At 37.3% G+C, this 13,410-nt stretch overlaps 1 protein-coding gene across 1 annotated transcript; it reads right to left on the minus strand.

The window, feature by feature from the left end:
• Positions 1 to 11,631: 11,631 nt before the first annotated feature.
• On the minus strand, positions 11,632 to 12,138 carry LOC107761974 (uncharacterized). The gene has a single exon (XM_016580271.1). The coding sequence runs from the start codon at positions 12,136 to 12,138 to the stop codon at positions 11,632 to 11,634; it is 507 nt and encodes a 168-aa protein (XP_016435757.1).
• Between the last annotated feature and the right edge of the window lie 1,272 nt (positions 12,139 to 13,410).

Raw genomic sequence — 13,410 nt, forward strand, 5'->3', positions numbered from 1 at the left:
ACAAACATGTTGCTAGGATAACACAAGAGATGGAATCACTAAGAGATGAGGTATAACACAATCGGGAATTGGCGCATCTGGCCACGATGACGCTCCCACAACCACCTTGGTTTCCTTCACTGGATTCGATCCCCGATCACTTTGCTTCAAATACCCGCCAAGCAAACTATACCCCAACGCCAGTCACTATAACCCAGATTATACCCCCAGTAACCCCCGCAAACCCACCAAATCCTTCTATACATATCATTTATATACCAAATTATGTTCAGACACCGCAAAACCCACAAGTCACTACCAACGCAGTTCATACTCCTCCTCTTGATGATTTTACCTTTGCCAACAATCAAAACCAGCATATAACTGCATCACATATCGTTACACACGAGCGATATGTTCCACCCGTATATGCCTCTTCAGAACCCACCTTCATGGTGCCTGTCACAGTCAGGTTGCCTTATGAAGTTGATCAATATGTTGAAATAGAGAGGGACACAAAGAATAAAGAGAAAGAGTCGGTATCCGAACAGTTGTGAGTATTGAGGAAACAAATAAAGAAGCTTCAGTTCGCTTGAGGGAGCGAGAGCCTAGATTACAAGGATTTGTGCATACACCCTGATGTGGACATGCAGTAGGGTACAAGCCTCCAAAATTTGACATCTTTGATGGGACAGGTGATCCCCATGCTCACTTGAGAGCCTACTGCGATAAACTATTTAGAGTAGGAAGGAATGAGAAGTAGAGGATGAAGCTATTTATGAGGAGTTTGATAGGAGAGGAACTCACTTGGTGCACCCGCTAGGATTCTAGAAACTGGAGAGAACAACAAGATATGGCAGAAGACTTCATAAACCATTTCTAATTTACCACAAAAATTACTCTAGATAGGTTCACCATGGTAAACCTACAGAAGAAGCTGTCAGAGTCATTTCAAGAGTATGCACATCGATGGAGGTCAGAGGCCGCCAGAGCCCAACCCCTGTTAGATGAAAATAAGCTGACTAAATACTTCATCAAGTCTCAAGAAGGAATCTACTTTGAAAAGATGACGGGCATGATGGGGCAGAAGTTCCCTGAATTTGTTAAGATGGGAGACTTTTTAAAGGATGGGATTAAGTCAGGCAAGATACAATCCATGGCCATATTGCAAGCAGCTAGAAAAGTAATTCAGTATGGTTTGATAAGCAGCAGAAAGAAGAAAAAGGAAGAAGTGTCAGCAATCGTTCCCTATTACCAGTCCAGTTCACCCCACAGAAACAACTCTTACTATCTGAATACCCATTCTCCACACTAATCTACATATGCTCCCGTATAAAACACGCAACCATACTATAATCCCCAACCTCAATATAACCCACCTCGCGCCCATATAAATCCAAATCCACCACGACTATAAGCTCCAGTTCAGACCACCACCCATCAAATCGACCCACCTATGCACCCCGACCTCGCCTAAATTTTGAAGAAAGAGGTCCCACAAACTAGACCCCGATTACTGAACCTTTGGCTCAATTGTTTGAAAGGTTGAGAAGAGCTGGCTTGATATATCCAGTAGAAAAGGAGGATTCTTGATCATCCTTCCAAATACTTTGATGCAACCAAACATTGTGTCTACCATTTAGGTGTACAAGGGCATGATCCCAAGGATTGCTTCATACTGAAGAATGAAATTGAGTCACTGATAAAAAATGGAGCCATTCAGTGCACCCCAACTCTACCAAATGTGAACCGCAACCCACTGTCGAACCACAAGAATAAAGGAGCAAATATGATCTCTTTGGATGAATAATATGACTTGAAAGGGACTATCGTCATGATAGGGAATACCGAGCCTGAAAGGTTCCACCCCAAAGAACTCCGTTGATCACCGTACAGTTAAAACCTCTAGTGATGGTCCAGACATACCAGCAATAGTCCACCGCCACTATCAGGAATGAAGAGGATCAGGAATATAAGACAGTCATGTGGACGTACCAGCAGAAAGGAAAAGGCAAGATGACGAATTCTACAATGGTTCATGGAATGACTGCATGAGGAAGGTGTTACGCTCCGGAGGAGGTAAACCGAGGAAATACAAGAGAACATATTTAGAGGAAGAATATAACAGATGCAGAGGCCACAAAATTTTGGAAGAAGATGTCAGCTAAAGAATACTCTGTGAAGGAGCAATTGTAGAAGACCCTTGCGACCGACCAACTTTGGTCGGTAAAAAAACCGACCAAAGCTAATCGGTTTTTCAAAATATTTTTTTTTTTTTTTTACGAAACCGACCAACTTTGGTCGGTTTTCTTTGGCACAAAAATGCGGAAAACTATTTTTGAGTCCCGCGAAATTTATGTTTCAAGAAACCGACCAACTTTGGTCGGTTTTTCAATTAATATAAATAAAAATTAATATTAAAAAAACCGACCAAAATTGGTCGGTTAATTCGGCGGGTCATTTAAAAAAACCGACCAACTTTGGTCGGTAATTTTACTTTTTAATAAAACCGACCAACTTTGGTCGGTTATTTTCGTGCGAAAATACAATTAAAGAGTATAAATCAAATAAAAGACAGTCTTAAAACAAAATGTACAAATGGTCTAGTAGTAGAATAGTATCTTGCCACAGTACAAACCCCGGTTCGATTCCCAGATGGTGAATTTTTTTTTTACATAATTAAAAAACTGACCAACTTTGGTCGGATTTTTTTTTTTGCAATATTTTTTTTTTTATTTAATTGACCGACCAACGTTGGTCGGTAATTTCCGACAAACTTTGGTCGGTATTCCTTTCCGACCACAAAAATATCGTTCACACGTAAATGGTCGCGTTTTGGTCGATTTTTTGCCATTACCGACCAACGTTGGTCGGTTTTTTTGGTCGGTTTTTACCGAATTTCTAGTAGTGAATTCTGTATCTACCATTCTTGTGAAAGATGTCTGCTTTATGATAAAAAATAAATGTCTACCCATAAGTAATTAAATCTCACCTCCTAGCAAGTGAAATGTTTACACCACTTTAGAGGTATATGAGTGAGCAAAGCATTCGTTCTACTATTTTGTAATCTTAAGTTAACGTAAAGAAGAAAATGTTTCTTTTAAATGGAGTATTGGATCGACGCAATTCAAAAAATCTAAAGAAATGGTGAATGTAGAATGTTCGAGTTTGAGTTTCATTGTTACTCGATAAATCGGTTGATATTAGATTGCAGAATCGATAGATATATGTTGGGGGAAAGTTATGGTATTTTGAATCATTGTTTCGAAATTATTTCCTGCATCCAAAGATAGTAGCCTTATAGCTCTACTTTTCGAGAGTAAATTGCTTGACTAAGATTAGTCGTGTATCTTTTTTGTTATTATAAAAAAAAAATCATGTTTGCATTTTCCAAAAGAAAATATAGAAGATTAAAACCGTAAACTTTATTCGTAAATGGTGTTTACACAAAATTAATCTATGCGACATACAAATGTCTTTCATTCATATAGTACATTAAAACCAATATATGCTAGGCACTTATCTTTTATTCACATAATTATTGCTTAATATTGCTAATAATTTAGAAGGTAAAAATGCGTTTTACCTTAAGCTTGTTAACATTGATCTTCATGGTCGTATTAGTTTATTAAGTTTGATAGATAAATAAAATACTTTTACATTTCCTAAGCAAGGATTTGATAAAATGTAAATATTGGAGCCTTTAACGAGAAGGAAAGATTACTCTTTGATCTCAATAATTAACTATTGACTAATCTAACTTGAAGGAAAACGAGAGTCCATTGAAGTCCAAATAGAACTTTAGGGCATGGATGTTAATAGAAGCTGGAATATATTAGTTATTATATATACATAATCACTAGTTGTACCATTTTTGTTCTTATCACATTCTTTGTTAATATCCTAAAATCTGCCTAAACTATACAACCTTTGTCAGTTGCCTACTTAAACTATCGTCTGTCTCCGAAAACCTCCGAACTATATCCTCCTTTATAATAAAACCCCCTCGTCGCATTCTTACTAGTGCGTCTAATACACTCTCCAAATTATTTTTAAAATCTATCACGTGGTAATCTACGTGAATATTTATTTATCTTAATCTAAAAAAATAGACTCAATTAAGATTTTAATACTTTTTATTATATCATTGTAAACAATTACATGGTAAAAAGAAAAAAAAGGGGGGGCTAGGGTTAAAAATAGTGGGTCAATTGTAAAAAACTCATTTTCACGTTACTCTCATCGGAGAATGGCTACACTAATCTCTGAGTAGCAATTTGCTCCATTAATCTTGGTTCTTACCTCGATTGTTTTGTCTATTCTTGCTTCCAGTAAAATTAAGGTTTCTTCTCCTAAATCGGTATAGAAGATTAGGGTTTTGATAGAACTAAATTCTGAAGATTGTTGAAAGGAGATATCTAAATTGTTAAAAATGATAGCTACACACATGATACTACAAGAAATCATGTTTATAGTAGCGACATTGGACTTGCTACAAGTGATTCCATTACTGAATGTTATTTGTGACGACTACAGGTGGTCGCCTTAGAATGGTGACATTTTGTGGCGACATTATCTGTAACGACCCGGCCAGTCATTTTGAATATTATAACCCCGTTCCCCCATTTACTGGTCAATTTATGTCTTGAAATTGATTTATGACTTATCGGGTTAGTTGGTTCGGGTCCGGAAGGAACTCGGAGTGAAATGAGACACTTAGTCTCATAATTAAAAATTTTAAGTTAGAAAAGTGGAGCTTATATGAATTTATATATAAACGACCTCGGATTTAAATTCTGATGATTTCGTTAGCTCCGTTAGGTGATTCTGAACTTAAAAGTGTGTCCGAAATGTGATTTGGAGGTCCGTGATAGAATTAGGCTTGAATTGGAGAAATTGGAAATTTGACGATTTCGGTCGGCAGTGAAAAAATTTGATATCGGGGTCGGAATAGAATTCCGGAAGTTGGAGTAGGTTCGTAGTATCATTTGTGATGTGTGTGCAAAATATGAGGTCATTCGGACGTGGTTTAGTTGGTTTCGGCATCGGTTGCCGAATTTGGAAATTTAAAAGTTCTTAGGCTTGAATCCGAGGGTAATTTGATGATTTGATGTTGTTTTGAGTGATTCGAAGGTTCGACTAAGTTGGTATATTGATATATGACTTGTTGGTATTTTTGGTTGAGGTCCCGAGGGGCTCGGGATGATTTCAGATGGGTATCGGGGAGTTTGGAAGTTGGAAAATGCAGGTGGAGCTGCTGTTCTGGTGTGTCCGCACCTGCCGATTGGGAACCGCAGGTGCGATGATCGCAAGTGCGTGGAAGGCTCGCAGATGCGGAGATGGAGGCCTGGGGCTTGGTCGCAGATGCGAAGAGTGGATCGCACCTGCGGGATCACAGGTGCGAGAAGGCTGCCGTAGGTGCGAAGCCTGGTCGGTTAAGTTGAATGCGCAGGTGCGCACCTGTGTCCACAGATGCGGAAGCGCAGGTGCGATGAAGGGCCCGCAGGTGCGAAAAACCTGGGCAGAAACCATAAATAGAACCCTTCGCGAATTTGGTTCATTTCCACCATTTTCAAGTCGGTTTGTAGAGCTTTTGGAGTGATATTTGAAGGGTAATTCAAGGGCTATCAGTGACGTAAGTTGCTTGAGCCCTAATACTTGTATATATGATAATTTTTTGTTGTTTAGTCATTGTAATTAGTGAAAATGAGGGGTTAGGGCTTGGGATTTTTGGAAAGTAATTTAAGAATTTGAAGAACCAAACGATGTCGAATTTTGATGAATTTGGTATGGTTAGACTCGTGAGTGAATGAGCTTTCTAGTTTTGTAAATTTTGGCGGATTTCGAGACGTGGGATTGGGGGCCGGGTTTGAGCCAATTTCGAATTTTGGTCTAATTTGATAGTTTTTCTTATGGAATTCATTCCATTAGCGTATATTGATGGTATTGTACTAATTGTGAATAGATTCAGACCATTTGGAGACCGGGTCCGGAGACAAGAGCATCCCGGAGTAGGATTTTTACGTTGTTAATGTAAGTAACAGTTTTAACTCTGGCTTTGAGGGTATAAACCCGGAGATTTGACATAACGTGATTGTTTGGAAGTGATACCCATGCTAGGTGACGAGCGTGTGGGTGTGAACCGTGAGGAATTGAGACTTGGTCCATCCCGTGAGGCTATGAGGCCTAATGGCTATTATCTGTGGTTATGTATTTATTTGTTGTTGAACTTGTTTGCCTTCATGTTAGAGATCATACTTAGGCTTTATTCATGCTCACATTATTTGTACTCAGTCATAGAAATTATTGTACATGTTTACCTTAGTCTCTATTATTTGCTAATATGCTGTGATACTTGATGTGGGCTGTGTTCCTTTATTTGTTGATGATGGTGAGGCTAGTGAGGTACATGATTGAGTGAGGTTGAGGGCCTGGTTTTGAGGATATTAATACCATAGCGCGTGAGTTGTCTGCGTAGCACGTGAGTTGACCGTGCAGGTCCAGGTATTGATACGATAGCGCGTGAGTTGTCCGCGTAGCACGTGAGTTGACCGTGCGGACCCAGGTATTGATATGATGGCACGTGAGTTATCCGTGCTTATGAGTGAGGCCGAGGGCTTGGTTGTGAGGATATTAATACCATAGCGCATGAGTTATCCGCGTAGCACGTGAGTTGACCGTGCGGGTTTAGGTATTGATACCATAGCGCGTGAGTGGTCCGCGTAACACGTGAGTTGATCGTACGGACCTAGGTATTGATATGATGGCACGTGAGTTGTCCGTGCTTAGCGCTTGGGCTTTGGGAGCCCCTTCGGAGTCTGTACACACCTCCAGTGAGCGTAGAGTGTTGAGTGTTTTGAGTATTGAGTGCTGAGTGCGAGTGATGAGTGATAGAGTGAAACTGCTGTGAGGTGATATTTATTTGTGTTGTTGCTGCATTTATCTGTTAAACTTCCTTGTGGCATTTACTGAGTTATGGAATTTACCTGTTTAATTCTGTTTATTTTTAAATTGTGAAAATAAATAATTGGACTGTTTTACTTAGCTTGTCACTATTGATCAGTTCCTTAGTTATTTTTGTTACTTGCTGAGGTGGTTGTACTCATGCTACACCCTGCACTTTATGTGCAGATTCAGGTGAGTTAGAGCGCGGCAATCGTTGATTTCAGACCGGCTATCTGTGGAGATTGCAAGGTAGTTGCTAGCGTCCGCAGGACCTTGTTACTCCTTTTATCATTTCTTCTTTTGGATTGTATTAACAGTTAGACAGTTTCATTTCTTAGTTCGCAGATTTAGACGCTCATGTCTTAGTGACACCCCGATGTTTGGGGCTCGTTTCCGTATTTCTAAAATTATATTTAAAGTTGATTTAGTTTATGAGAAATTCAAATGTTGAAATATTTTATTAAATTCTTATAATCGGTTTAGTAGTAATATTTTGGAAAATAGGCTTGCCTTATAATACGATAGGCGCCATCACGACCATGGTTAGATTTTTGGATTGTGACATTATCGCTACAAAAGGTAAACCAAATCGCCACAAAAGGTAGTTCCACCAAACTGATTCAGGGACAAGTGGCCACTGAAGAGTGACATTTAGAGCGACAATTGTCGCCACAAAAATAAATAACTATCAGTGGCAGCTATTTTATCGTTAGTAGAGAGTTGCTTTCAGTAGCAACTGAAGTCGCCACAAAAACAATTAGTTATTACCAGCAACTCTCATATCATTACTGGAGAGTTACTTTTAGTAGCAGTTGATTTCGCCACAAAAACACTTAACTGTCAGTGACAACTCTTATATCGCTACTAGAGAGTGGCTTTTAGTAGCAATTGAAAGTCACCACAAAAAGCATTAAACCATCAGTGACGAATCTAAACTCGCTACTGGAGAATGACATTTAGTGGCGATGATAAATGCTACAAAAACTATTAAACAATCAGTGGCAACTTCAATATTGCAACAAATACTTTTCTGAATAAGATTTTATCACCAATGAAACCTATTTAATTCAACAACTGTAATGACCAAAATTATATTAACGCATCCAATAGTATTTAACAAACACCAAAAGAATTTTTAAGCTGTATATTAAACACTTCCATTACTAAAATGCGAATTACATATATAATGCATAATACTTCATTGTCATTGTATGCATATACATCCCAAAAAAGCAAAATACTAAGTGCCTTGAAACCCCTCCTTGGTTGTTTAAGAACCTCGTCCTTGTTATTACACGAAAAAACACAAGATCACTTTGACAATTCTCATAATCTAATGCTAATAGTACAATGGATGACATAGAAGTGGAAAAATATATTATGACAATTACAACCACTAACCACGTCTCCTAAGTATATAACACAACCAGGAGTTCTTTTCGAGTATATCTCTAAAGATAAAAGGAATGACAAAGTCATGAAATACTTTACATAAGGAATGACAAGGCTGGAACCTATACATTTATGAACTAATAAGACTAAGAAACAATTCATTTCAAGATTATGGAAATTTCAGCCGACCAAAAAGTTAAGAAAATATAACTTTCAAATGCAAAATTAAGTTGTCCAAGGGGATATCATCAAAACACCTTGGTTTCAATAAATAGACGAACTAGTACTTAATTGACTCTATTTATCTATTTTAGTTTGTCTAAGTTGTTTTCAATTTAACATTATAAATTGACAAATTATATTATCTATTAAATCAATTAGTATAAAATAATAAGAACTAATACAGCACTCAGTAAAGACACGAAGAAGCTCAAAAAATGGAGCGCTATATGAAAACAGATGTATATTACAAAGAAGATGAGCAAACATAGAAGGAATGATGAACAAAATAAATGAAGTAATATCTTAAAAATGAATCAAATAAATCCCAACGTTTTTCACTTTTGACATCTTTCTTAATGTATAGCTCAGAAGAATCTTCACTGATCTCACTACATAAAATATTATTGGGTGAAGATTTATGAAATATATGGAATTTTGTCGAAAATTATCAGCAAATATAATAGACCCATACCACACAACATCTCATTTCAGCATTTTGAGAGGAATACCAAACATGCATTCACCAAAAAGTTCATAATTTCAAAAAAATAAAAAATAAACTTACCCAGCGAAAGAGATCGTTGTCATGCACCCAAACTGGGATGGGACGTGATTGACACTCAACCCTTACCACTCGTTGAGTGAATTCTATACTATTTGTATCAAACTTCAAGTTCAATAGCAAAGAATCTAACGTGCTTAAATATTAATTCTAATCATGTAGTAGTTCTTAAGTTGACTGATAAAAATAATAAATAAAGAATTTATCACAAACTATTTTAGTACTGACCCACTAACAAGTCATGAGCCTCTAAAATATGAAGAAAAAAAAATTAAATTACATAGCCTACGGGGGCATCCCTGGAAATAAAATAAATGTAAAGAAAAAAAAGATATAAATAATAGTCTGAATTGGGTTCGCTATCGCTGGGGTGAATCAACATAATCTGTAAACTGAATCTAGAATATCTTCTCTAGCCACGTGCCTCGTTACCTGCGTCCTCAATACCTGCCACACGACGTAACAGGCCCAAACAGGCTAAGTACCACCAAAGGATACCCAGTAAATCTCATAGGCTACCTTCTAAAAAGGCGGAGCGAGACCTTCTGGAAAATATAAGAAAGAGAAGAGATATACAGAAAATCTTATAAATCATATAAAATTTTACAACAAATTAATAAGCTGGAAACTGAAACTGTAAGCTGAAACTGAAACTTAATGTAGAAATTGAGCCCATAACTGATATCTGAAATAAAAACTGAGTTATATATATTTTAAGACGTAACTTTGAAAAGTTAATTGTTACGCATAATGGCCCTGCGTACATGAGCATCTCGAAATATGTAGGGGAGAGTGTCGGCCTATCTCCCCAACAAATAGTTGGCACCTGCGAGCGTGGAGTAGGTAATCCTGACATCATGACACTCACGCTGGGGGAGGTTGGCCACTTCTCCCTACTGAATGCGAATATCACAAATAAAGGCGTATAACAATTGGTAATACACATAAGCATGTATTCATGTCACATATAATGTCGTACTGAATAAGAATAAGTGAACTGAGTATTGGATCATGAGAAGACATAACTTAGTTTTATCTAACATATGTAGAACAAGAGTTATAATGGAATTTCCTACTAGGAAAGTAAACCTCAACTCACCTCAAGTCTTAGCTTCAACTCATCCTTTCAAACTTCGCGGGAGTTCAACAATTCACGATCTATAAATATTTTGGCTAAGATCATCAGGACATACTTAACAAGTTCAATTCACTACCAATTGAACTAATTTCTAAATCATGAATTACTCAATATAATCGACACTTAATGTGAAAAAATATATATTTCTCTATCAAGCTTACTGCTATCATATCCTTGACCACTTGGTATATGGAAAGGAAGAAACATATTTTAGTATCAAAATTATTACATGTTCATACGTAAATAACACTATCCAAGACATATGACCCTAATAATAATCTAAATACTTTAGAAATATTCAAATCTGATCCTCACTTTACCCTTAAAGCTTTGTCCATTACTAGATGAAAATAATCTCTCCATTATTTTAATATTTCTAATCATGTTCCAAATCTCAAAAACAACTTGGCAGTAACTCAAATGGGTTTAGAATTTATCAAATTTCTTTCAATTTACTTCTTGTCATCATTCTAAAGAATTTGATATCCACATCAATCCTAATGTAATCCAAGGCATACTACAGGATAAGATTATATATCTACATACCTGATTGTTGGTTGAATTGCACAAGAAAATTTTCAAGCTTTCTAGTTCTCTGCTCACACTAATTATGTATCCTCAAACTCCTCAAATAATAATGACCCAAGCAACAAATCAAACAATTGTTCTTATTTGTTAATCCTTAACGCGGTCGTACAGGTTTTTTTTTTTTTTTCTTAATTGATTCTAGAGCTAATGAGTTTTTAAAACAGTTTTTCCTTAAATTCTGCAAAGTAGGGAAACACTAAGAAGTGGGGTTGGCCCCCTTATTTTTTTCTTTATCTAAAGTATGGCCCCATATAAATACTTAATCAAGTAAATGGTATTTATAAGGCTATTGATGGTCTCATATACTACCAATCACATTTTGTTTTGAAAATGTTTGGTTATTCTATCCATAAGATCTATTTCCGTATTTTTCAGGTTAAATTAGTCCAAAAAAGTAATAGGGTATTGCATTCTTCCCCCCTTTAAATACCGTTCTTCCTCGAACGTGGAACTTTAGTCATTCCTGGAAATTGAAATATTTGCTTTGGCATCTTGCATTCTTAGAACCTTAGGGACTCGGATGTTTCATTAACTTTCCAAATTTCTAAACGTTTCCGCGGAGTCTCCCTTGTAACTGGAGCTAACTATAAATTTTTAACATGTCCAACAACCCAATAACAATAACACTTTGCACCTCTAGCCACTCAATCCAATAACATACAACATCAAGGCACACCCATATACCCGCCAAAGCCATTTTACATTATTATAAGCACAAATATCACATAACTTGACAATCTCAATATTTTAAAGCTTAAAATGAATTATGTACCTAAAATCTCGAACAAATAAGGATATATTTTCTTCATGGCTTCCTAGGGATCCTACGTAGCTTCCTCGACTGAGTGGTTTCTCCAGCAACGTCTTTGGTTCGAAGTCTACAAACATGCCTGTCTATTATAGCTACAGGGACCTCCTCATATGTCAGAGTATCATCAATCTCTATCTCTTGTCTATCAAGTACATGACTTGGGTTGTAAAAGTATTGTTTCAGCATGGACACATGAAAAACTAGATGCACAGAAGATAACTCTGGGAGTAAAGCTAGTCGATACACCACAAGCCCAATCCTTTTAAGAATTGGATAAGGCAGCATATCTCTTGGGCTAATATTCCTTTTTCTACCAAACCTCATGATACCCTTCATTGGAGACGCCTTTAAAAATACATAGTCGCCCTCTTTGAACTCAAGATCGCGGCGTCTTATATCTGAGTATGACTTTTGTCGGCTTTGAGCTATGCGAAGTCGTTCCTGAATAAGTTTCACATTTTTCAAGGCATCATGTACTATGTTTGGCCCAATAAGCTTCATTTCACCTAACTCAAACCACCCTATAGGCGAACGACATCGCCTCCCATATAGGGCCTCGAATGGGACCATATAAATGCTTGCTTGATAACTGTTATTATATGCGAACTCAATCAAAGGTAGATGATCATCCCAGTTTCCTTTAAAATCAAGAACACATGCTCATAACATGTCTTCCAAGGTCTGAATTGTCCTCTCGGCTTGCCCATCCATTTGAGGGTGAAAAGTTGTACTTAGATTAACTCGGGTACCGAGATGTCATGACTCAAAAACCTAACCTGTCGTGATGGCGCCTATCGATGGTACTAGGCAAGCCGACATTCCCAAAATACTCCAGTAATTCCATAAAAAAGTGTTTAAAACTTTTTCATATCAGAAATGTTTCATAAAACCAAAGTTGAACTCAATATAGAACCAAAATGCGAAAACCAGCCCAAAACATCGGGGTGTCACTAAGTCGTGAACATCTAAATAACCAAAATAATACAACTAGTGTCTAAGTATCAATACAAGACATAAAGAAATATAAAAGGAAAGACAAGGTCATGCGGACGCCGACAGCTACCTCGTAGTCTCTAGTACTCTATCGCGCCCAAACTCAATGACCTCCGTGCTCAAACACACCTGGATCTGCACATGAAGTGCAGGGTGTAGCATGAGTACAACTAACTCAGCAAGTAACAGAAATAAATAAGGAACTGAGAATTAGTGACGAGCAATATAATACAGTTCATTTTCAATATTTCCAGCAAAGAGTAGACATACTTTCGAATCCAGCAGTTTAAGTCAAATCAATTCTATACAATTCAAGTTCACGTATTCTAGATATAAAATCTTTCAGAGAATTTCACAATAATGACAGAAAGAAACTAAGTGCAACAATAAATGAAAAAATAAGAACAGCTTCTCAGGGAAACAGTCACTCAACTTGCCACAACAGCTCAACCACTCGCCTCTCAGCCCTCAGCACTCACACTCAATGGGTACCCGCTCTCACTAGGGGTGTATACAGACTCCGGAGGGGCTCCTACAGCCCAAGCACTATAATCTACACGGACAACTCACGTGCCATAATATAAATATCTGGATCCGCACGGACAACTCACGTGTCATAGAACAATACCTCACAACCAGGCCCTCGGCCTTACTTAGTCATAAACCTCTCTAGTCTCATAGCTCTCAATAAAGAAAGGGAAAACAGCCCAAATTAAAGTATTACAGTATATCATTAGGGAAGAATAACAGAGACTGAGGTAAACATGTACAAGAATCACT

This window comes from Nicotiana tabacum, chromosome 11 (genome assembly GCF_000715075.1).
Source record: "Nicotiana tabacum cultivar K326 chromosome 11, ASM71507v2, whole genome shotgun sequence".
In the NCBI taxonomy this organism is placed as follows: domain Eukaryota; kingdom Viridiplantae; phylum Streptophyta; class Magnoliopsida; order Solanales; family Solanaceae; genus Nicotiana; species Nicotiana tabacum.